At 47.0% G+C, this 25925-nt stretch overlaps 1 protein-coding gene across 1 annotated transcript in view; it reads left to right on the top strand.

The window, feature by feature from the left end:
• Window positions 1-458: 458 nt before the first annotated feature.
• Window positions 459-25925, top strand: part of TENM4 (teneurin transmembrane protein 4) — a 417322-nt gene continuing 391855 nt past the window's right edge. The window contains exons 1-3 of the mRNA XM_058446567.1: window positions 459-542; window positions 2671-2958; window positions 7644-7913. Of these exons, the coding sequence (XP_058302550.1) occupies window positions 500-542; window positions 2671-2958; window positions 7644-7913 (601 nt within the window). The 5' untranslated portion in view covers window positions 459-499. The remainder of the gene's footprint in view (window positions 543-2670; window positions 2959-7643; window positions 7914-25925) is intronic.

The following is a 25925-nucleotide window of genomic DNA, read 5'->3' as shown; positions in this document are numbered from 1 at the left end:
TATAATCAGTCATTTTTTAAAAATGAAAGAGAATGAGATAGAACATATCAGAGTGCATTTCTCATCATGCAATAACTTTTGTGAATCTTTTGTTTCTCTTTTATACATATAAACACACACATTCACATACATCAATGTGGGTAGTGGGTCATTATGTAAGATATTGTAGTGTTTGTTTTTTTTTTTTTTGAGACAGGGTCTCACTCTTGCCCAGCAGGGAGTATACAGTGGTACCATCACAGTTCACTATAGCCTTGACCTCCTGGGCCCAAGCTATCCTCCCGTTTCAGCCTCCTGAGTAGCTGAGACTATAGGCATGTGCCACCATGCCTGGCTAAATTTTTGTTTGTTTGTTTGTTTGTAGAAACAGGGTCTTGCTGTGCCCAGCAAGGAGGTCTCGAACTCCCGGCCTGTAGTGATCCTTCCACTCCGCCTCCTAAAATGCTGGGATGACAGATGTGAGCTACCCCATGCCTGGCCGTAATATGTTTTTCTAATTATGGACTGCAGTCAAGAAAGTTTTAAAAACCCTGGAGTAGAAGGTACTATCACTGATCTTCCTTGTGGTCCTGCTTCTCAGACACTCAGAGGACTATCATCTTGCCAGCTATTGGGAGACTGAGCATCAGGATGGCAGAGCTCAGAGCTCTGGGTTTGAGCCTCAGTAATATAATTTGATTTCTGTGTGTCTGGAGTTACACCCCTTGCCCCAGCATTAATTTCCAGGGATATTTTGAGAATCGGGAACCAAAATAGTGTCACCTATTCATCTTAATTGGATCTAGGTATAATCCCGAGGCATTGCAGTCTATGTAGTTAGTGCCAGCTTTGCAACTAACTCACCATGTGGCCTTAGGCAGGAGACTATATGGCCCTGGGTCACTGTAGCTTCATCTATAATATGGGGATGAAAATAATTGTAATCTCTACTTCACAGTTATTATGAGGCACCAATAAAATCACAAATGTTTGCACTCTTGGAAAAACGGGCCAAAGAGCTGCCTCTGATGTCCATGATCAAAGGCAGAATTTGGAAACTGCAAGCCTCAGAACAAATTCAACTCAGCAGTCTGTTTTGTTTGGCCTGCAAAGTATTAAAATTAAATAACAATAATAGATCAACATTTTAAAGTCATACCTTTTATATCTAACTCCAAATTTCCAGCTTGTCTTAAAAATTCACAAGACACCCCCACCCCCCAGACACTCCCACCCACACTCCCACTTTGCAGCACAGGCAAGCATTTGGACAGACCCACCATCCCAGCTGTCAAGGCCCCACCCTGGACACTGAGATCTGATGTTGGCAGCATTTATCACAGCTCTTGCTCTGCTGTTTCTCTAATTGGACAGTGAAGCAGGGGAATGTCTTGTGTACCCATGCTGCTCTGAAAGATGGAGCAATGGAAAGCCAGAACTGAGCAGGTTGTGTTTCATAAAAACTAAGTGATGCCCTGTGTCTCTGCAGAGGATGTTCTGCTTTCCTTCTGTATTGAGCTCCTGGCCGTGTATGGTTGTGTTTGCTACCCCAGAGCTAAAAGAAGACATTTGGAGGGAGATAGAGGGTGCTATCACAACTCAAAAATCCAGGGGTGTCAGTGTAGGCAGAAGGGTCAAGATGGGGAAAAGAGGAGAAAGAGCTATTAGGAGCTTCCCACCAGTCAGACCTTCTAGCAACACCCAGATGGATGGGGCAGACACTGTGCTGCCCAGTGCTGACGGTGGCACTGATGAGATGGGCAAGTCTGGAGGTGAGGGACATTCTCTGAGTAACTGGGAGGGCACTTTTGTGTACTAAGAGTAGGAAGGAGACATCTCAGGGAGGCAGAATGGAATAGGAAAAATGCAGGCTTTAGAGCCAAACAGATCTGAGTTCCAATTCTGGCTTTTTTACTTGACACCCAACTGACCTTGAAGGGGGTTCTGAGTCTCAGTTTTCTCATCTGTCAGATGGGGATGGTTAGCTGGTTAATTAAACACATCTTTATTAGGCGCCTACTGTGTACCAGCCCTTGCTCAAGGTGCTAGAGACCAGGAGTGAGCAGTGCAGGTAAAGTTTCTGCTCTCATAGAGCTTACAGACTAGCAGAAGGAGATGGGCAAAAAGCAAATAATTATATAATCATCTGGTAGTGGTAAGTGTGGGTTGGTTGTTTATACCTTAGCTCGTTTCCAAAGAGGTTGGAGAGAGTAATAACATCTCAGAAGGTATCAAGATTTACTAAGATAATATATGCAAAGTGCTTACCCCAGTGCTTGCATGCAATCATTCATCTCACAAATTTTTAAGGAGCCCTGGGCCAGAGCTGGGTCAGGCCCTGCTCCACGTGGGATGTGATGGGAACCAAACAGGCTTGGTTCCTACCTAGGGATATTACTAACCACCAGTGCCCTTTGGCCTTTGCTGTCAGCTTCCTCGGTGCCCATCACTGGAGGAGGCCTCTTCAAGATGAATAGGCTTAAGTAGCAGAAAGGGGCAGGATTTGTAATTAGAGGTCCTGGGTGCGACTTTCCTTTGCCACTTACGGGCTGCCTGGTGGTGGTGCGGTACCCTCTCCTCCACTGCCTGGGGTTCTCTGTCCACACGGCTGCAAGGGTGAATCCAGGACCAGGATGAACCCGGGAATGTTCTCTGCCTCTCACGCCCTATCTTTGGTTTCCCTGGCTCTAGACCACTCGGCCCTGAGTGCAGCGAGGACCCTGTTTGTGGATGTGGAGGAGCGCGGGCCGGAGGCCATGGACGTGAAGGAGAGGAAGCCTTACCGCTCGCTGACCCGGCGCCGCGACGCCGAGCGCCGCTACACCAGCTCGTCCGCGGACAGCGAGGAGGGCAAAGCCCCGCAGAAATCCTACAGCTCCAGCGAGACCCTGAAGGCCTACGACCAGGACGCCCGCCTAGCCTATGGCAGCCGCGTCAAGGACATTGTGCCGCAGGAGGCCGAGGAATTCTGCCGCACAGGTGAGGGCAAGGCTGAGGGGGCGGGGCCCGGGCGCAGGTGAGCTTGGCTCAGGTAGGCGTGGGCTCGGGTGGGCGTGGCGCAGGTGGGCGTGGAACAGGTGAGCTGGAACACCAGTTGGGGTGCCCTATCAACAGCAAGTCTCTGCCATTTGGGCACTTGGACTTGGTAAAAAGCCTGCCCTGTAGTTCGTTCTTAGTTCATTTATTTTCTTGCTCACCCACTTCCCTGGCATAGTGAGGTGGTTAGGAGCTGGGCTCCAGTGTTTGTCTACCTGCCTAGAGCTGAGTTAGGCTCCCCTCTAAGCCTCAGTCCTCAATTGTTGATGGCCGTGAGAAGTCTCCCTAGTGCATTGAATTGTCATGAGGACTTAATGAGATGGCCTTTAAGTGGTAAGCATGATAACACCAAGTAAGTGCTGAATAAATGTCAGCTCCTAGTTTTGCTATTCATTCAACAAACGTATTTAGCAGTTTCTTTATGTCAAGCCTTGTGTGACCTTGAGAGGAAGACCTTCCTGAGATGGTTAGACATGAAAACTTAGTAATTTGTAGGATATTCCGGTGCCTGGCTCCCTCTCCTGCACTTTCTACCTACAGTAGTCCCCAAAGCCTATCCATCCTGCCCCAGTATTCAAATCCATTCTTCTTAGCCATTCCCTCTGACACTTCCCAGTGCAAACCATTATCATTTTTCTTGGAGGATTAACCACAACCACCCCCCTTCACCCAGAGCTGCCTGCCTCGAGCCATTCTCTGTACTGCAGCCAGATGAAGCTTGGGGGTGACTCCTTGTTGCCCTTAAACTGAGCTCCCCCTAGGATAGAACTCTTTCCCCAAATCTGTTTCTGTTTTTCTAGACTTTTTTTGTCCCCTAACTCTCCACACTCCACCACTCATGGGCCAGCCCTGCTGAACTGCTCAGGTTTCCAGACCTGCCATCATATTTCTTTCCTACCCTGGTGCCTCGGTGATTCCTGTTTTTCTGCCTGCAGAGGCTTGAGCCCTCTTTGATGCCTGTTGAGTCATGACCAATGCCTGACAAGTTGTGCAGGGCCCACCCTGATTTTGCTCTGCCCTTCTCCCCCTTCACAGACAAGGTCAGCTGAGCACTGTGCTATGTAATTTATATGCATTTTGACAATGTTATTTAATTCTCATAACAACCCTAGGGTGAATCATTTGCCCAAGATCACAGAGGTAAGAGGAGCTGGCCACACACACACACACACACACACAGCACACCTATGACCTCTTCATTTCCATTCTCTCCCACAGGCCTGTAGCCATGTGAAAGCTGACCTGTTCTGCCTGTGAGGCTTGAAAAATGAGGAGTCCCTTTCCCAGCTTATGGTTAAGGCTCCAACTCTGGCATCAAACAGACCTAGATTTGAATTGTGGCTCTGCCGTTTTTAGTATTCTCAGCTACTTCACCTGTGCAAAGGGATAAACAGTACCTAATAGATGGTGAGGATTGATGAGAATTGTAAATAAAACACTTGGCACCAGTACCTGGCACAGAACAGATGCTTCAGAAATGCTGCCTGTTATTAATTGTCATCTTTGGATCTCACTGAAGAGAAGAGACAAAATGGTCTCTGAAAGCTTTTCTCTTGCTCCGTCCTGTCCGTAAGTGACAGAGCTCAGTGAGCCCCGGTTGGCTTGGACCTAGCATATGAGGCTCAGGGAAGGGGCAGCTCCTTGTCTTTGTAAATAACAAATAAGCATTCTCATCTCTTAGGCAGGCGTGTGCGTAGCAGTTTACAAAATACTCTCCTTCAAATTATCACCCCGGATCCTCAAAAATCCTCTGAAAGTAGCAGGTTATACATTATCATCCCATTTTAAAGACAAGAACATTGAAGCTCAGGTGATCACCAGCCCGAGATTGCACAGCTAGATGTTGAGTGAGATGGGATGTCAACTTGTGCCCCCGGCCACAGAAAAGAGGCCAAAAAGGACACAAAGCAAGTAAACCATGAGGACTTCTTAAACTGGATGAAGTAAATCTTTCAAACTCACACATCAGAGGAGCTGACTGGCTCAACAGGATCATGGAACCCTTAGAGTGAGCCCTTACCTTGCGTTTCCCCAGTCCCAAGATGTCTTAACTCACTTGTATTGATGCTGAGTCTGGCTGCTTAAAAGGGTATGCAGGACAAGTCAGATGGAAATCAATGCAGCCCAGGCTGTTTGTTGCAAATAAATTTGATTTTTTACTTAATGTAAGAGTCATTCTTCATAACATGTGAGTGGCTTCTCTTTGAGAGGGCCGGCTGAACAGAGCACAGATAGAACTGTGGATGGGGACAGGGGGCGAGATTAGGACAGGAGAGAGGAGTGTAGATCAGAGAGCGGCCAGGGAGTGTGATATGCAGGGAGAGCAGGAAGCAGACTGAGGAATTTAGGCTCTAATTTGGCATTTTCTTTTTCTTAGAAGGAAAGCAAAATCGGAGGGCAGATTGGAGTAGGGCACAGAGGAGTGTTATGCAAAATACTTAACATCTGGTTCGCCCAGCCTCTAACCAATCGGAATGTCTGCCTGGCCACTGAGCAGAGCCCACAGGCTTCTTTTATGCCTGGTCCGCTGACATTAACCCTTTGTTTAGTAACTGGATCATGAGGAGATTGGGGGTATTGGGAAGGGGCTGGAGCAGCCAGAGCAGAGGCTGAAAGGCACTGGGTGTGGAAGGAGGCACTGAGGTGGCTTGGCACAAGTTATTTACCAAGCTGTGTGGAAGTACTTCATGACTAACGCGGCATCAAGGCTGTCCCAGCCTGAGCCAGCTGAGTAGGAGGCCTGAGATACACCTCCACCCACCACCACAGCCTAGCGCAGCAGCTTGCATTTCAACAGCACCCCAGCTGGTCTGCCCTCCCCGCTTCCTTGTCCCCTTATCTGTTGTCCAGAGTACTGCCAGAGTGTGTGCGTGTGCGCGTGTGCGTATGTGTGTGCATGCGTGTGCATGCGCGTGTGTGCATGTGTGCTCAAGTGTGCATGCGGGCACGTGTGTGTGTGCGTGCATGTGTGTGTTTGCGCATGTGTGTGTGCACGTGTGTGTTCATGTTTGTGTGCACTGTGTGTGCACACACGTGTGTGTGCTTGTGTGCGCACATGTCTGTGTGTGTGCATGTGTGTGGTTACCTAACTTTTACAGGGCACCTACTCTGCAGCAGGTGTGATAGGTGTTGGATTCAGATAATTAGGACACACCCGGGGAGCACAAGGTTGTCTGTAAGAGTGAGACACACCATTATAATAAGATGGCATCTCTGCTGGCTCCCCTCCTACCTCTCCGGCAGTTCTTTCTTGCTTTCCTTTGCAGGCTTGTCCTATTCAGTCCTGGCCAAGGAGGCCTTTAAAGCTTGGCCATCCACCTCTTCTGCCTTCTAACTTGTCATTCTCCACATTCACTCTCATCGCAAACCTCTCCTCTAAGCTCCTCACCCCAATATCCCACCTTCTGCCCCTGCACTCCCAGAACACTCTGTGGATCTCCCCAGTTTGAACTTGCACACTTAATCATGTGTTTGGTTGTGTCCCTCCTACCCGCCAGAGAGTTCTGTAAAGTTGGGCACTGTACCCTATTCACTGCTGTATCTCAGTACAGGCCCAGGGCCAGCGTGACTTGGTTTAAATGTGGGTTCTGCCTGATTATAAGTCCAGTTCTCCAGATCATCATGTTAAGTGGGATCTGACCCTCATTGCCTTTGTATGCTCCCTCTTCCTTTTCCCTGCAACACATTCCTGGAAATACTAGAAGTACGGGAGAAGCTGTCCCTGAATAGACATTGAATTCACATGCAGGAGTGACAGGGACGCTAGTTTTCCATGAAGTCAGCATTCTCTTTGTCACTCAAGTACTAATCCTAGGTGACCTTCTCTTACCCACGTCCTCCTCAGCCTCTGTCCTAGGCATTGCCAGGCCTGCCCAAGCCCTCAAGAGACCTGTCTCTGCCAGTTCCCCATCACAGACCCACTTGGGATGAGGAAGCAGCAGGCAGAGCCTTTTTCCTGGTGTGAGGCTGACTTTTCTCTGCCAGTCCCCATCTTCTTCACTCTCAAGCTTCAGGCTTTCTTGACCTGGCCAGAAAGGAACTTCCGGCTCCCAGGGAGACATTTACATCTCATCGACTGGGCTTCTGCCCTGCTCAGGACTTGCTGACAAGTCCTCCCTTGAAAAGGAGACCCGAAAGAAGCCCTCAATTCATTTTAACAAGCGCTTATTGAGCCCCTTCTGAGTACTGCATTTTTGTTCTAGGAACAGAGATTTAAGAATAAGCATAAGCAAAACACAGTGCCTGCCCTTGTTGAGGTCACCTCCAGCAGAAGGGTAGACCCTTAAACAACTCTGCTGTGCGGTATGACCAGGCCCAAAGACTCTGGAAGGAGCTTGGAGAAAGTGATAATGAATTCTGCACAGGTGTTGGTATTGGGGTAGACTTCACAGAGCAGGCGCCATTTGAATTGAGGCTTAAGGGAAATGGAGGGTTCAGGCTGGTGAAGAGGGGGCAGAAAAAGCCCTCGAGGCAGAGGCAATCCCTTGAGCAAAGGCATGGGCATAGAATGCCACAGCAAGTTCAAAGAACGACAGTGAGCCCTGGGGTAAGAAGGCCAGGCTTCAGGCAGAGGCAGACGCAGACCTCTTCTCAGTGCCCTAACCAAGTTCACCTGTGTTTCCTCCCAGGTGCCAACTTCACCCTGCGGGAGCTGGGGCTGGAAGAAGTGACGCCCCCTCACGGGACTCTGTACCGGACAGACATTGGCCTCCCCCACTGCGGCTACTCCGTGGGGGCTAGCTCTGATGCCGACATGGAGGCTGACACTGTGCTGTCCCCTGAGCACCCCGTGCGGCTGTGGGGCCGGAGCACACGGTCAGGGCGCAGCTCCTGCCTGTCCAGCCGGGCTAATTCCAACCTCACACTCACCGACACCGAGCACGAAAACACTGAGACTGGTGAGTGGCTGGTTTGGTCTGTGCCGGGTGCCTGGGTGGTGGGGCCGGGGTTTTATTTACAATATTGATTTTCTGCTCCATTGCCTGGGGCTCTGGTGAAGTTGGTGAAAAATTGCTTTACTCTCAGGGGTCAAAAGTCAGAGTCTCTTGCAGAATCACGTGAAATGCCCACCCATGAGTGACATGCCAGAGATTGGGTCGCTGCTCTTTCCTTCCAGATTAGGGAGGCGCATAAGTCTCTGGGTCATTGCTTATAAGGTGCCTGTGTGCAGGGGAGCAGAGAGGGCATGAGGCAGTGGTAACAGATCCCCCATAGTTTATCCTCTTATCAAATCAGTAAGGCCCGGTCCTGCCTGAATCCTGCTCGTGCCGTCTCTAGCTCCAGGTGCTCAGCAGTCCTGGGCAACCTCCAGGAACGCTGTCCCATATCAGCATCTTATGCTGTTCAGAGGATGGCTTCCAAACAAAAACTGTCATTTGGGGATAAATTAAAACTTGAGGTTTAGGGAAGATGTTGTCAAAGTGTACAGAGTTTCAGTCAGGAGGAATAAGTTTTTGAAATCTATTGCACAGCATGATGACTATAGTTAATGCATTATATATTTCAGAGTTGCTGAAAGAGTAGATTTTTAAATATTCTCACCACAAAAAAATAAGTATGTGAGATGAGGGATATGTTAATTTACTTGATTTAATCGTTCCACAATGTATTTAGGTATCAAAACATCATATTGTGCCCTATAAATATATACAATTATTATCTGTCTATTAAAAATAAAAAAGAAAGTGAAAAGACAAAAAAAAATTAACTTTAACAATTAAAACTTGAGGCTTTGCTGCAGCTTCTCCCGATCCCAGGACGTGCCAGCTGCACACTCCTTATTCCAATCTCCTCCGTGAGGCTCCTTCCCAAGGCCTGAGAGAGGCTGTGGGAGGAAAAGATGACACCTGGTTCACACACCTCCTTTTCACGGTGGAGGAAAGGGGGCCCAGTTTCAGCGTTTTCCTCTTTCTCCCTTGGGACCTTGGTGGCAGAATTCTGAGGGGCTGTGAGTCGAACGTGGTCCTGTGTGGAGACTAGCTCCCGGGGGGCATCTCCCCTTCTATATATTTCATGCCCTACCAGCCCTTGGGCAGCTTTGCTGAGCCAGGTCAGCACCGAGGTGGGTCCTGCTGGGTTCTGGCAGCAAAGGAAAGAGTGGCAGAGCCCAGGAACAGCCCCAGCATCTGGAGGGCTGTTTCTGGGAAGCCCAATGAAGAGGAGGCCCACTGGCTTCCACACCAGAGCCAGCAAAGGGGTAGGGGGAGGGCAGTCTGAATTACTAATAGAATAGGAAGCACCTAGCCCGGTGCCAGTGCCCCCTGCTGGCTTCTAGCTTCAAATGTAGATCCTCTTGATTCCTGCCCTGGATTCCCCTGGATCAGGGCAGGGACCAGGTCAGAGATGAGGCTTAGAGGGGTTAGTCTCTGAAGAGGAGGCTCCAACTGAGTGGTGCAAAACCAAGATTGATCCCCAGATTGGGCATGGGCAGGAGACCACGCACGGTCAGGGTCAGGTGGGGAAATGTATCCCCTTAGGGTCCAGAGTCCCATGCAGCGGAGTTCCAAAGGTGCATCCTGCCACCCCTCCCAGAGGACTAACATGTTCACCTAGGGAGCCTGGGTACTTGTCTAGGGGTGGGAGGGTGGCAATGGCTTTGGTACTAGGTACTGGCTTGGCAGTGTCACTCTCCCTTGGTCCCCAGCCAGCCCTGTGAAGGGGCCAATGACCTCAGTACCAGAGGAGTTTCCCTCTCTCTGGTGGGAAACCACCCACACTCCCTCACCCACCTTCCCAAGGCCATCCCCAGCCAGCAGCCCTGCTTCTCCCCACCCCGATCATGCACTGAACTTGAGCACTAAATTGAAGGGCACTGCAGGGCCTGGCACAAAGAGAATAGGGTCTGTGCCACCACACCACAGCAGGCAGGGAGCCTCAGTACTATTACTGGTCTAGGGTGTGGCATTGGGTAAATTGCATCCTTTCTTGGGACCTCAGCTGCCTCATCTATAAAATAAATAGTTTAAATGAAATTAGCATTCCCTGATCTGAGAATGTTAGTTCTTAGATGGGGTAGGGAGCTGTTCTGTGGTCAAATAATGTAGGAAACACTGAATCAAACAAACTTAAACCAGTTTCTTTATTGCAGGGCTTCTTACAGTTTTTAAGATGTTAATGTGCATGCTAATGGATAAATTACCAAGGGGCGATGTATGCAGCATTCCCCAAATCGATTTGACCACAGAACTCTTTTATTCTCAGAGCATCTGGTGAGGCCAGTATTCTAATAAACACTTTTTGGTTCTAGCTGAGCTAAATGACCTGTAGGCCCTTCTAGATGTAGAATTCTTGGATTCTAAGTGCATGCACAAGATGAAGGTGTGCAAGAGGAAAATGATAATAATAACAGCATTAATACTTAATAGTTGTATAGCTGGGCGTCGTGGTTCAGGCCTGTAATCCCAGCATTTTCAGAGGCTGGGGTGGATGGATTGCTTGAGGCCAAGAGTCCAAGACCAGCCTAGGCAACATGGCAAAACCCCATCTCTATTAAAAATACAAAAACTAGCCAGGCACGGTGATGCACACCTGTAATCCCAGCTACTCAGGAGGCTGAGGCAGGAGAATCACTGGAACCCCAGAGGCAGAGTTTGCCATGAGCCAAGATTGCACTACTGCACTCCAGCCTGGGCAACAGAGCTAGACTCTGTCAAAAAAAAAAAAAGAAAAAAAAGAAAAAAAAAAAGTTGCCACCGATTATCTCAACCTAAGCACAGTGCTAACTGCTTTAGCTATATTATCTCATTTACTCCCCCTACAACCCTTTGAAGAAGGTTTTATTATCCCCATTGCACATAGTAAGGAAACCGCAGCCCAGAGAGGTTAAGAAACCTGCATAGGTCACACAGCTAGCAAAATGAGATTGGAACTCAAGCCTATATGACTCTAAAATCTTTACTCTTACAGCCCTAGTTACAGTGAGTTCCCTTTGTAGCAAAATACTTGGGTTATTTGTTCTTTTGAAGCCTTCTTGCCATGGCGACAAATGATCACTTTCCATAAAGTCATGACAGAAAGAGGTGCACACTGCCCACATTATTGTATATTCCCTGAGAGCTGAATTACAGCTGAATTAAGCCTCTGTTGGGTGATAATGACATATTAATCAAGCCTGAAGAGTTTCAGCCTTTGATAATGGGACAGAGAAATGGCTGCCTGCTCCCCTGGCCATGTTGTCATCTCTTTATGATCATCCATTTCCACACTGGCCACAGAACTCAAAGCCTCACTGTACTCGGGGTAGACAGGTGGGCAGAGGAGGTAGGCAGATGAATCTAATAAAGGGCTTCTGTTTCCCACATCCCTTCCAAGCCTGGACTCCCTAAACCTAGACTCCCCATAGGAGCCCAAAGACTATCTACTTGCTCCTGGTTGGGAAGTTACATTAACAGCTTTGTTATCCGGTACTCAGATCTAAATCATGACAGCAATCATGGGAACGGCTCCCTTTTATTCACTGATTAGGTTCACATTCCTCTTACACTACTATCTCCTCAACTTATAGCAGAGGAAACTGAGGCACAGAGAGATTAAAGGCTGTGCACAGGGCCACATATCTAGTTGTGCTGGAGCCAGGCTCTACCACAAAAGTCTTGGTTCCTTTTACCCTGTCTCTCCCTTTTCTTTTACCTTCCCCCTGTCCCGTCTTTCTCTAGTTCCTCCTCACCTCATCAAAGCCCCGGGCCCCAGCCAGCACTCTCCTTTTCTTGTGATGAGAACTGGGATCTCACCATCAGAACAGGTCTCAGTTCCGTTGAACCTGTCAGTCAACACATCACAGTGTGGTCACTTCTCAGGGGTAGAGCAAAGGCAGCAACCTCATGCTATGGGCCTACCACTGTACATGTGCAATTGCCATTAATCTCCCTGGCAACTCAGTAACATTCCCATTTGCCAAATGGGAAACCTGAGGGTCCAAACTGAGACACAATAGCCAGTGAGTCAGCAAATTGGCAGAGCTTATATTTGAAGTCTGGTCTCTCTGAGTCCTTTGCCTGCCTCCATTTGAGTCTGCAGGCGTCCTCAGCTTTCAGTTGAGGCCACCAAAAATGTGCAACCAGGTTCTCAGAGATCCTTACCAGATAAATGTAAAATGTGAAGCACAACCCCCAGCAACCTCCAGCCACAGGAACATTTACTCTGCCTCCACACCCGGCCTTGCATTAGTCAATAGTAATTGTCAACGGTATTGATAGCGGTGGAGGCTTTTGCTGAGGTCACAGTGATGCTGCATGCAGCTGCCATCAATAACAACTTTTATGGGGTCCATTAAAGACAATTTCTGCCCCTGAAGGTTAATGTCAGCAGCTTTTATGTCACTGCTTAATATCTAAAATAAATACAGAATTGACTGGGTAATGTAAACACAAATCTTCCTACTCAGGGCCTTCAGGCAGAGCCAGCCCTCAGGCCTCTCCTCTCCTGCCGTGAGAGGCCAACATGCTGGGGGGGGTGGGGGGCAGTGAGAAGCTGGCCTGTCAGGAACACAGTTGGCATGCAATAGATGTTTTTTAGAGAGCAGAGGTTGCAATTCGAGCTTCGCTCCCAAGCACTGGGTCAAGCTGACACAGTGTCTTTTGTGGGTTCATTCTGTAATTCGTCCCACAGCTATGCTGAGCTCCTTCAGTGTGCAGCATGATTCCAGGATGTGGACTCTAGATGACCAGTGAGGGAGGCAGGGCTGTGACCACCTTGCAGCTCTTTAATAGAGGTGCAGCAGGCAGTGTTGCAGAGTGGAAAAAGAATGCTAGTTTCAGAGTCCAATGAGGAGACCTGGCCTCAAGTCCTGGTTGCCCCAGTCCCAGCTCTGAGATCTTGGGCAAGTCATTTCACCTTTTGGAGCCACAGTTTTGTCATTTTAAAAAGAGCACATCAGTGGTTACCAGGGACTAAGACGAGGCTGTTGGGGAGTTGTTGTTTAATGGGTACAGATTTTCGGTTTGGGATAATGAAAAAGTTCAGAGATAAGAGTAATGGATGCACAACCGTGTGTGACTACACTAATGCCACTGAATTCTATTCCTCAAAATGATTAAAAAGATTAACCGTTACGTATTTTTCACATGATAAAAAAATACAAAAACAGCATGCTATCTTCCTTCCTTGAAGTGTTGCTGTGAGCCTGTACTACAGTATTTGTGAAGTGTCTGGTCTGTGTTGGGCCTTAATTCACGGGAGCTATTAATATTAATTTTTTAAAGAGCTGGATGATGACAATAAAGGAGCAGTTCATTTTGCCCTGAGGGTGCGAAGGCTCATTCCTTCATTCCAGTCATGTTATGCATGGGGCTTGAAAGCCTAGTAGGATTTCACTGAGTGTGAGGGATCTGAGAGAGGCATTCCCAATAGAGACAATTGCATGAGCCAAGGCTTGGAGGCATGCAGAAGCATGATGGGTCTGGGGAACAGTAAGAATGCACTAGTGATTTAATCCCAGAGGCAAATTAAGAAATCTACTTTGAAAGGAAACAATGAAACAGAATCACAGTTACCCCTGCCCCAAATTGTCAAGCAGCCTGGTGTCAAAAGGGAAATTATTGGTTAACCTAATTAGGCAGCCAAATTGCTCATTCAGAGTCAGTAGATTAGGTGAGCATCTCCAAAGCACAGTGAGAAAGGAACTCATTACCAATTAACTCCATTTATCCTCTGCTCTCCTTGGCCCCATACCCATGAGACTTGGTTTTAAAAATCTATAAGAATATCTATCATTAAGTCCCAGAGTCGTCAAAGTACTGCAGCAACCGAACTCATTGTACAATGGGACACCATCTTCTAGGATGGGAAGTTAGGTCCCATCCCATCCTTGGGCCCCACATTTGATTACTCTTCCGCTTGCCCCCGGCTCCCAAGAGGACTGAGGAGAGCCTGGTAGAGCCAGAACCTCTGAGCCTCTCGGAATCTGTGAGCTAGAAAGAACCTTCGAGACAACAAGCCCACCAACTCTTAACCTTCCCTCATTTTCTAGCCAAGGACACAGAGATTTGGAGCAGTTAGGTATCTCATTGAAGGGTGCACAGCTAGTAAATGTCAGAGCCAGGGTGTGAATCCAGATCCAGCCCACTTGTGTCCATTATCCTTCTTTTTTTTTGAGACAGTGTCTCACTCTGTCGCCCAGGCTGGAGTGCAGTGGTGCGATCTCAGCTCACTGCAAGCTCCTCCTCCCGGGTTCACGCCATTCTCCTGCCTCAGCCTCCCAAGTAGCTGGGACTACAGGCGCCCGCCACCAAACTCGGCTAATTTTTTTGTATTTTTAGTAGAGACGGGGTTTCACCGTGTTAGCCAGGATGGTCTTGATCACCTGACCTTATGATCCACCCGCCTCACCCTCCCAAAGTGCTGGGATTACAGGCATGAGCCACCGCACCTGGCTCATTGTCCTTCTTGACCACCATGTTCTACAGTCTTTTTTGTTTTATAGAGACATGTTTATGTTAGCTCAACCCAAAAAATATATGAGGTCTAGGAGATGCTTCTAGGTATATCCAGAATATAAACTTCTTTGTCAATATTAGAAACTTCCGGAAAAGAAAGTGAACCCATAACCTATTAGAAGTGATCAGGACCCAGCAATCATACTGGGCCACTCTCAAATTACGACACACTAGGAAAATGACATTTGAAGTACATGTTTTAGAGGGTTAAGAGAAATATCCCACCAGAAGGTATCTGAGAAAGCTTTATGGAAGAAGTGCTGGCCCCTAGGTTTTGAGGACTGGAAAGGACTGTAACAGGCAAAGAGGGGTAAGAGGGGACATTCTATGTGGGCAAAGCTTGGGGGTAAACCAAGAGAAGGTGTGTCACATGAGGCTAGAACATAAGCCGTGCAACTGGGAATAGGACAGCAGAGTGTTCTAGGAGGTAAGGTTTGCAAGTTAGCTGTATTGTCTGTCATTCCACAACTCTTTGTTGAGCACCTACTATGTACCAGGCACTGTTTTAGATACTGGGGTTCCAGCCATGACCAAAGCAGACAAAACTGCCCCCTCTCATGGAGATTACATTCTAGTAGGAAAATTGATGATGAACAAGGTAAAAAGTAAATAACATAGGATGTTTCTCTATAATAGTTGTTATGGAAAGGGGGACAGTGAGTCCCCAGGGTGAGTCTGGGCAGTGTTGGGGGGGGAGGTGCAGTTGTAAAGATAGTGGCCAGAGAAGGCTTCACAGAGAAGGTGACATTTGAACATAGCCTTGCGGTAGGTGAGGGAGCAGGCTGTGACGATGTCTGGAAGAAAAACAATCTTGGCAGAGGGAAGGGCAGGTGCTAGGGCCTCGAGGCAGGAGCGTGTGTGTGGCTAGTTTGAAAAGCAGCAAGGAGGCCAGAGTGGCTAAATGGTAGAGGAGGCCAAAGAGGGGAGGGAGTAGGGGTGTGTGCAGGCCAGTGCAGGGGAGCCACGGAGGGTTCTGAGTGGAGAAGTGATGAGGTCTGACTAATACTTGAATGGGATGATTCTGGAAGCTGAGTTGAGAGTAGCCTAACAGGCAGAGACTGAAGTAGGCAGCTATTGCAGTCATCCAGGAGAGAGACAACAGGTGCTCAGGTCAGAGTGAGCCATAGGTGAGGAATGGGCAAGGGATGTAGTTCACTGAGGTGAGGGTAGTACCTGTACCTGTGGAAGGGGATAGAACTTTCTCTTCCCTGCTCCTCCCCACCATCTTGTTAGCACTGAGGATGACTTCAAGACTCTTATTCTGTGACCAAAATGGCTTGCCAGTACTGTAAGGACGGGGTTGCTCGCCCCTGATCCTTCTCCCAGCCTCACAGCTACCTTGGCCCAGTTCAGGGTCCTTTAGCCATGGCCTGTCCCATGCCATACCCCATTCTTTCTGTTCTTAGTCCACGGCTTTGGTGATGAGCCACATCCCTTGTCCACTCCTCCCACCACGCTCCATCCTGCTGCAGATCATCTTGGTTTCTGACCTTGGTGCCTGACTCCCTCACCCAGCCTTGCCTTATCTTCCACGTGAGACTCTTGGAACCATCATTTTTTGATACAATCTCAGCTTCCTTTTAAGCCATAATTTTAGCCCTTCCTTCTGCTTGGTGGCCTGAAGTTGCCTTAGTGAAGTTTGACCTGCGGCCTCCTCTGCATAGCACCAAATTGGCTGGAATTGCCTGTGATCTGGGACCCAACACTGACAGCTACTTGCTTTGTTGTTCTTAGGAGTCCCTTTAAGAAGTCCTGGCCCAGATTAAATGCACCCCATAACCACTTCCCGCTGGCAAGCTCTGTGACTCTCCCTGGTGACAGCACATACTAACACAACAGCACCTTGCTTCCGAAAGGGAAAGGGAGGAAAAGGAAGGCTCAGAGCCATGCTAAATTAAGACAGGGTGCATTCCTGAAACTCGGTTGAGACCCGCTGAGTGTGCAGAGAGGTGCAGCGAATGAGAGTTTTCTTTTTAATTTGAGACAACACGATTTTCAATTCCAATGGAGGCAACAACGTGCATGATGACAAACTTCCTACCGAAAGATGTTTCAGAAGCATTTTTCCCTGTCAGTAAGCTCAGCTTTGTCCAAGGAGAGTGGTTTCTGAGGCTGCTTGAACTTCATCTGACCCAGGATGACTTCAAGGAAGAAAGAGTATAACCAACATTGGGAAAGGAGCTTCCTGCCTGTGGGAGCCTAGTTCCAGTGCCAGATGTATGGAGTCCAGGGATGAATCTGGTTTCAATTTTACGCTGTGTCACCAGTCCTAGTGTGACTTTGACCTAGTCACTTCTCTCTGAGCATTATCATAGTTTCCCCATCAGCCAAAAAAGGTCAGTGGAATCTCAGACAGTGAGATAACGTGGAAGGAGGATAGGCTTTGGAGTCAAACTTGGAATCCCAACTCAGCTACTTAGGAATCGAGTGATTTTGTGCGAATTACTAGATCTCACTGAGATGAAGAAACGGAGAAACTCAGTTTCTTCATCTGCAACCTGGGAATGAATAACTGTCTACCTCCTAAGGTTGTAATAAGGATGGAAGGTGATCATGCATGTGAAAGAGCAGGACAGTGTTTTCAAAACTATGGGTCAACCAATCACAAAATAAATTTTATAGCTCAGCACCATCCTTTAAAATAATAATAAATAGTCTGGGCGCAGTGGCTCACGCCCGTAATCCCAGCATGTTGGGAGGCCGAGAAAGGCGGATCACTTGAGGTCAGGAGTTCAAGACCAGCCTGGCCAACATGGTGAAACCCCGACTCTACTAAAAATACAAAAATTAGCTGGGTGTGGTGGTGCGTGCCTGTAGTCCCAGCTACTCAGGAAGCTGAGGTGGGAGGATCACTTGAATCTGGGAGGCAGAAGTTGCTGTGAGCCAGGATCATGCCACTGCACACCAGCCTAGACAGCAGAGTGAGACTGCATCTCAAAATAAATAAATTAATAATAATAATAATATAATAAATAGAATAGAGAGAAGCAGAATAAAGTGTATGGCACATAGTAAGATAAGTATTATTTTGTAAACTTTTTATTCCAGTTACACTTTTTTTTTTTTTTTTTTGAGATGGAATTTCACTCTTATTTTCCAGCCTGGAGTGCAGTGGCGCGATCTTGGCTCACTGCAACCTCTGCATCCTGGGTTCAAACGATCCTCCTGCCTCGGCCTCCCAAGTAGCTGGGATTACAGGTTCTGCCACCATGCCTGGCTAATTGTTTGTTTAGTAGAGACGAGCTTTCACCAGATTGGCCAGTCTGGTCTCAAACTCCTGACCTCAGATGATCCACCCACCTCAGCCTCCCAAAGTGCTGGTGTTAGAGGCATGAGCCACTGCGCCCAGCCAGTCATTACACTTTACACACAATACATGTAGTCGACTGTCATGTAAAATATATTTATTATTATAGGTTTTAGTAAAAACAAGCTTAAAAGATGGTAACTGGGGGCCAAGCACCATGACTCATGCCTGTAATCTCAGCACTTTGGGAGGCCAAGGTGGGAGGATCACTTGAACTAAAAATAACAACAACAAAAAATAGCCAAGGATGATGGTGTGCATCTGAAGTCCCAGATACTCAGAAGACTGAGGTAGGGGCCTGGGTGATCGAGGCTGCAGTGAGCTATGATTACACCACTGAACTCTAGCCTGGGCAACACAACAAGACCCTGTCTTAAAAAAAAAAAAAAAAAAAGATGGTACCTGGAATATGGCTGGACCTTGTGAATGTTAATTCCCTTCCTTCAAGGACTCCTTAGCTCAAAAATTCCAGATTCATGATGTAACAGTCTTGGTCAAAAACTGTTGGCCTAGTATTTCTAGGGTCCCCTTTCTGAGAATGACTAAGTATCTGGGCAGGGGCTCATGATTCAGCTGAAAGAAGATTGACTCCGGGATCAGAAACTTAATCAAGGTCACACAGTTTGTACAATGATAAAGCTGGAATCCCTAATTTGTAGAACCTGTAAATCTCTCCTCTATCCTCTCCCAGTTCCCTCCTATGTAAATGGTCATTGGGATGATTAAGAAGCCGTAGAGTAGCTATGGGCTGTGAGGACAGCAGGAAAAGCATCCCCAGACAGGGAGAGCTGACTTAGGAAGACACAGGGGCTGGATGAGGCATAAGCTGGGTTCACGCACCCACCTGGATCTCTCCACTGAGCACAAAGGCAACTGGAGAGGAACCCAGAGCAGATAGCAAGGGCACAACATGAAACTAGCATGTCAAGAGAAATCTGGCTTTTCCCAACCCATAGATCCTTACCACAAATTTAATTTCACACTAATCAACTCAGGCAGATGGACAGAGCACCGTATAGTAATGGGTTGTTTTCCTTTGACTTCAGTCTGGAAGGGAGCATAGGGAGCAAAGGATGAAGAGGGACGCCAGGAGTTTATATGGGTTTGATACATGAAGCCCAGGAGGCAGCAATTACCCATACCCCACAAAATACCTCTTTCAGGATGAGCCCTTAGGGATGACCAGACCTTCCTGAAACTCTTCCCAAAGTGACAAGCCCGGCTTCCTCTGATGGTGGGAAGCAGCAGCAATGAGGAAAAGGGGCATTGGACTAGCAGACAGAGAACATGGGTCTGACTTCTGGCTGGTGGAGACTGTTTAGGAAATAGCAAAGATCTATTATGGCTAAAGCCTGTGAGATTAAGAAAAGATGAGGCCAGAGAGGAGAGCCGGCTTCCATCATGGCAGGGGATGGTTCTGAATTGCTGGCTCAAGGGTTCAGCCTTTGTCCTGAAGGTGATAGGAACCACAGGGAAATTTTAGGCAGGGAGAAGTTAAAGGTGACAAATGCCTTCTCTGATTCAGGTAAGTACAGACATGACATCTAGAGTGATCTTGTTCTTGAGAAGACTACAATTGCCTTTAGCTTTGAATTACTGGCAGTTCAAATAAATAAAGCTGCAGGTCAGGCTGGAACCTACATTCATAATGCATTTGCCCTGAATAACTAACTAACCATGAACTTGTCAAGAACCTCAAGTCCCGCCTCTGCCAAATTTTGACTTTAAGAATCCTTTAGAGGGTGCCCAACTGGTTATCAGATTTTGTTTATAAAGAGTTTGTTTGCATATATAATTACTATCTTCTTGTCTTAATAAACCTGATTTAGTCTGAGTTTCCTAGAAAGCAGAGCTGAGGCAAAGATTAAAAGCTGATGCTTTATTTAGGAGAAGTCAACTCAGGAACATGAGACAAAGAAAGATGGCAAGCAAAGAAAGGTGATGTGTTACCATGCTTGTCAGTGCCTCACAACAAGCTGCAAGGAGACATACCTGGTCTCTAAGCAGGAATGCCTCCTGAGAAGGCTCTCAGGCAGGCTGTACATAGCAGTCTACTCTCCAGAGTAGTCTGTGGGAGGAAGGCAAGACAAGCAGTTAATGAGTGCTAGGCAGCAGAATTCAATGGACCAACTGGCCACAGTGGCAGCTGAAGTGCTGCCATTGGCTGAGGGGCCAGCAGATGGTGGCCCCAAGAGACTCTGAAAGGGTGCATAAGCTGTGATGGATGCTGCCGTTAACTGCTTCTTCCTCCCTCCCTCCCTCCCTCCCTCGCCGCATCCCCCCTGCTCCTTTCTCTATTTCTTTTTACTCATAAACTCTACCTGTCAATAATTACAGGAGTAATGCTCACTATTTATTATACACTTACAGTGAACCAGATAGTGTGCATGCATTACTTCATTTCATTACCATGATCAGCCTATAAAACAAGGGTTGTTCCCCATTTAAAAGTGGGCAAAGGACATGAACAGATACTTCTCAAAAGAAGATATACATGTGGCCAACAAACATATGAAAGAGAGCTCACCATCACTGATCATCAGAGAAATGCAAATCAAAACCACAATGACATATCATCTCTCACCAGTCAGAATGGCTATTACTAAAAAATCAAAAAACAACAGATGCTGGCAAGTTTACAGAGAAAAAGGAATGCTTTTGCACTGTTGGTGGGAGTGTAAATCAGTTGAACCATTTTGGAAGACAGTGTGGCAATTCCTCAAAGACCTAGAGGCAGAAATACCATTTGACCCAGCAATCCCATTACTGGGTATATACCCAGAGGAATATAAATCACTCTGTTATAAAGATACATGCACACCTATGTTCATTGCAGCACTATTTACAATAGCAAAAACATGGAATCAACCTAAATGTCCATCAGTGTTAGACTGGATAAAGAAAATGTGGTACATATATATCATGGAATACTATGCAGCCATGAAAAGGAGCAAGATCATGTCCTTTGCAGGGACATGGATGGAGCTGGAAGCCATTATCCTCAGCAAACTAATGCAGAAACAGAAAATCAGACACTGCATGTTCTCACTTATTAGTGGGAGCTGAATAATGAGAACACATGGACACATTGCGGGCAACAACACATACTGGGGTCTGTCAGAGGTTGGTGCAATGGGGAGAGAGAGCATCAGGAAGAATAGCTAACCATGACACACGTTTATTTATGTAACAGACCTGCACATCTGGCACATATACCCCTGAACTTAAAAGTTGAAGAAGAAAAATAGGGGTTGTTATTCCCATTTTAGAGCAGATGAAATTGAAGCCTCGAAAGCATAAGTAACTTGCCAGCTAGCCAGTTACAAAGCTGATAGCTAACCCAGGGCTATCCAAATCCAAAGCTCTTAACCTAGTCATATTACCTGATGGAGACAGGAATATAGAACTACTTGAGTGAATGACTGTCAGTAATTTTACAGGTTAAAAAGGTGTCAATGTATCAGACTAGCCCCTGCAAACACACACTTGGTGACTCCAACTTATAAGCACATACTCTGGAGCCAGGCTGCCTGGTTTGGAATCCTAGCACTTCCACTTATTAGCTGTGTTACTTTGTGTTAAACAAGGCATGTCTCTTCATCTCTCCATGCCTCGGTCTTCTCACCCATAAAATGGGGATAATTCTGGTATCTCTCTCACAGTGTGGTTGTAAGGATTAAATGAGGTAAGAAAGTTAAAGCACTTAGAATCGTGTCTGGCACATAGGAAGTGCTATTTAAGTGTATGTTGTTAAATGCATTGCACTTCATGATTTACAAAGTGTTTTCATATTTTGTTTAACATTTGTGACAAGCTTTGAGGTAGGTATTGGCCTTATTCTCATTTGGAAGTGCTCTTGAGATCATGCAGCTGGCCCATGGTGGAGATGGGATTCAACCCCAGGTCTATCTGACGCCACACGCATGCACAGCTGTTCATAACTCTCTCTGGCAGCTGGTCAGCCTGGCTCTAACTGCCAGAGATGATTCCCTAGGTACCAGGACCAAGTGTGAAAAGGCTCCAGTCTGCCTGATTTCCTTCAGGCCACTTTCTCCCAGTTTGCTCTGTGAGAAGGATTCTTCTTCTGGAAGAAACTCTCCCTCAAATAAGTAGCCAAATCCTTTCCATCCCAAACACCGAAGAGGGATTTTCTTTTTGCCATCGCTCAGCAGCCTGGCTCCTAAATGAGTTTGCTGTACTTAGTTTGTGTAGTACCTTAACTGCAAAACAAATTGCTTTCCTGAATGTGCCTCCAAAAAGGAAATATGTGTATGGATCAAACCATGTTCAAAGCATGGTATAAACAAAGGGAAATTGTTTGCAGTTCCAGCTGCTTGTAAAGATGCAAGAGGGAGGAGAGAAGAGCTCTCATGGGTGTGAAGTGGGCTGTGAAAGTGCAGAAGAAGGTGCTTCAAATAGGAACCAAATGGGCTAAGTCAGAAGTTAGACAGCAATTAGAAGTGAGGTGCCTCCAGGCTTCTCTCTCTCACTCTACATGAAGCCTCACCTGGTAGCAAAAAGAGGGAAACCGCTTAAGCCCAAAGGATTTACCCTTCTCTCTACCTGCACCCACAGCCTTCAATAATTTATAACCTCAGCACTAGAGCTAGTGCTAAAAGACAGATTTTATTTTGAAAAATGATTGTGTCATTTTTTTCCCCCAGATTTCAAAATCTCTTCAAGAGTCTGCTCTGGCAGCCTGGCCATTATTATTCACATTTAGGGAGTGCATAATAGCTCACAATGCCCTTTAATACCTGACATTTCATAAATCATGACATCATCTCCCCAGTCCAGGGCACCTGAGCCCATACCCTGGCTTTAAATCCTGACAGTGGCCCTTTGTCCTTGGAGCTTGGGTCCGGATGTGCCCAAGGTTCAATAAGTCGCTAAAAGCATTTACAGGACACAGCATAGAGTGGGGCTCACAATATTTGTCACAGCAAAAGGGGGAAAAAAAAGCAAATCAGCAAAGGGAAAAGGTTCATGGGACAAAGTTCGGAGAAAGCCGGGCAAAAGCTTCCAAGAGTTTTTCTCTCAGCAGAGTCATGCGGGAAGTGCTCTGTTCCTACAGCCAGGAGCTGTGATGACACCTACAAAGTGCTGTTTACCATGGAAGCTCAAGACTCAGGGCCCCAAGTGTTGATCAGGTGCTAGTCGCATAGGTGCCCTCTGCCTAGCATGCACCAAATTCCAGACTCCCAGAAGGAAATAAGGTGTTTAACATACACTCATTATTGGTACAATCTAGGCACAGATATCCCCTCCTATCATTTAGGACCTAGGCAACTGTTTACCAGCCAGGTTCTCAGGCACCAGCCCAAGGCCAGCTTTGCAAGCAGAGCTTTCTAAGGACGCAGTCGTCGGCCTGCTATGTTAACTCCTTTCTGCCCCCTGCCTCTTGGACTGCCCTCCTGTTTGATTAGTGAGTGGCCCTAGCAGATCCCCCTAGTGTATACTTCCCAAGACAGCCTTGTAGTTCTTTCTCTAGTCATCATCCTTCATGCAGTAACTCTTATAGAGCGATTATAAACTTTATGAGAAATTCTGTTAAAGCACACTGCTAGCGCTGATAATGAAAGTAGAGAGAAAAATGAAATGATGCATCCTGAGTAGGGGGAAAAGCCGTGTCCAAGTGACTCTCACAGTGGGCCAGTGCTACTTGGTCCATAGTTGTATTGATGAACTGGGGACCGGGGGAGGGAATTGTGCTGCCCAGTGACTGTCTGTGTGCTGCTCCCATTCAGCCATCGGTGCCAGGCAAGGTGCTAGTGCTGCCTGGCTGCAGGAAGGCTAACTGGAGCTGACATGGTCTCTACCCCAGGGGCTCATGGTGTACAGAAGACAGACACCTACCTAGGCATACATCAGTGCTGGGGACTCCTCTGGGTAACCAGCAGCCAGAGAATCAGCAGAAGAAATCCAGCTCTGCTTGGGCAACTGGATAAAATGATGCCTAAGGTTCCCTGAAGTTCTAAGCACCGACCAAGGGAGATCTGGGATGGGACCACAGGCAGAAGAATGCCCACCAGAATGGCCCCTGCCCATCCTGTAACGTGGTTTTCGGGAGTTCCGATGGCAAAAGAGGCAACTTAAAGGTTGTGGAGTCAGGATCCCCGTTTGATAGAGAAAGTGGGCTAGGGAGAAAGCTTTACCTGGTAGCCAGGTACAGAAAAGGTCCAGATGTGTTGCTACCCCGAATCAGTCTTCCTGCTAGGTCAGGGTAACACTGAAACCTCTGTTAATACAATCCAGCCAAAGACTACCAGAAACTCATATACAGTTAGTTGAACAAAGACGCGATCACGGACTCTTTGCAGCACAGAAGCACCACACCATGCAGAGCCATTAGGGTCTCGGTAGAGGGTGTTAGAAAGGATGTGCAGGACTGGGCCTTGTGTCACATGATTTGGGGGAGGGGTCCAGGATCAGGGCTTTGCTCTAGACTGGATACTGTCAGGGAATGGGCAATTTTCTGCCGGGGTATCTTCATAAATCTTATGTAGAAGGCAGGAAGAATGATGTGAAGTTAAAGTGGTCACTGGAAAAAAGGTGGCAGTCACTCCTGTTAGGCAGGATAGGGAGTATTTGGTCATTGTGTGGTTTGAACAATGTTCTTGTGTTTTTTGTCTAAGTTCAGACATGACTGTAGAGTGACCTTATTTTTGTCTTGATCCATTACAGTCAGAGTTGCCTTGTCTGAGGTTGGTATGTGAAACTCTTGATATTCAACAGGTGAATGCCACCACCTCACTGTGAGTGCCAGGCCAGCTCCTGGCTGTCAGGGAGTGATTTTTGCTTTCTTATCCCAAATCAAAAGACAAACAAAAAGAAAAATTGTACCAGGTATGACAGGGCTTCAAGAGCGTTCAGTGACCTGTGGCCATGATAAATCTGTGTCTAGGAAAAATAATAATGAAAATAACTTAATAGATGTTATTATATTAATTAAGTGCTCTTCAATAATTATTTAATAATTATCATTTAGTACTTATTACAGGTCAGGTATTACATAAGCCTATTTAAATACACCATCTCATTTCATTCTCCTCTTAAAATCTCTATAAAATTGGTATTTTCTTTTTTTGCAGTTACAGAAATAGGGGCTCAAACAAATTAATTGCCAGCCCTCAGGCCACCTGCCTAATAAGGCTGAACTCAAACACAGATACCCACCTGACTCCAAACCTGCATTCTCCCACTACCCTAGGCCCCCTTGACACATGGGCACTGAAAGAGAAGGGCTGCCGAGCTGTTAGCTGAGACTGGTCTTAGTCCAAGGAGCCTAAGAGCTCTGAGACAAATCCGAAGTGTGTTCACAGACAGAGCACTTCCAGGATCACAGACTGTCGTGGCCCGCAGAAGCCCAGTCCCTGGCAGAGTGTGGTGGTTCCCGGGAGCGGCTATCATTGCACCAGCAAAGTGAGCATCCCCAGAGAGCACGAGTGAGCTTGATGTATTTTTCATTCCTGCACAGCTGGCTAATTAATATGAAAAAGAGCTGCCCACTGTTGATTAGCTTTGTATTCCACCACAACAGTGTCTTCATGAAACTCAATATCTAGAGCTCAAAAGCCGGGGTGAAATCTTTTAAGTAGAACTGGTGGGTGATCTCGTCATCCCTGTCAGAGGTCCAGCATTGTTTTGTGGAGGGCAGGGGAATTCAAAGTCCTTTTTAAGTCTGTCTCTTGGTCAGAGGTATTATTTTTCTTCATTGATCCACTTTACATTAGGTTGGCGCAAAGTAATTGCGGGTTTTGCCGTTACTTTTAATTAAGTATTATTTCAAGATAATACCGTGAAACCTATTCACAGATCTGTGTCAATCTTGGCAAAGCCATGGTTTATCTATCTCTGTGTAATCAGGGCCTGGCACATAAAATTCCATAAATATGTATAGATTAGAATGGGTTCTCATCACGTCTTGATGAATCATCAAGCCCATGTTTCTGAATGCTAGACGGAGGCCCAGAAAGAAGAAACAAGAGAATAGAACTCATATTTATTGGGTGTTGTATTCATTTCCTAGGGTGCTGTCATGAAGTACCACAAACCAAGTGCCTCAAAACCACTGAAATTTATTGTCTCGTGGTTCTGGGTCGTATAGACAGGGCCACGCTCTCTCTGAACCCTGTAGGTGAATGTTTCCCTGCCTCTTCCTAGCTCCAGTG

This window comes from Hylobates moloch, unplaced genomic scaffold (genome assembly GCF_009828535.3).
Source record: "Hylobates moloch isolate HMO894 unplaced genomic scaffold, HMol_V3 SCAFFOLD_11, whole genome shotgun sequence".
Taxonomy (NCBI): domain Eukaryota; kingdom Metazoa; phylum Chordata; class Mammalia; order Primates; family Hylobatidae; genus Hylobates; species Hylobates moloch.
Note: the sequence above shows the minus strand (reverse complement) of the source record. Positions and strands in the feature narration are given on the sequence as shown.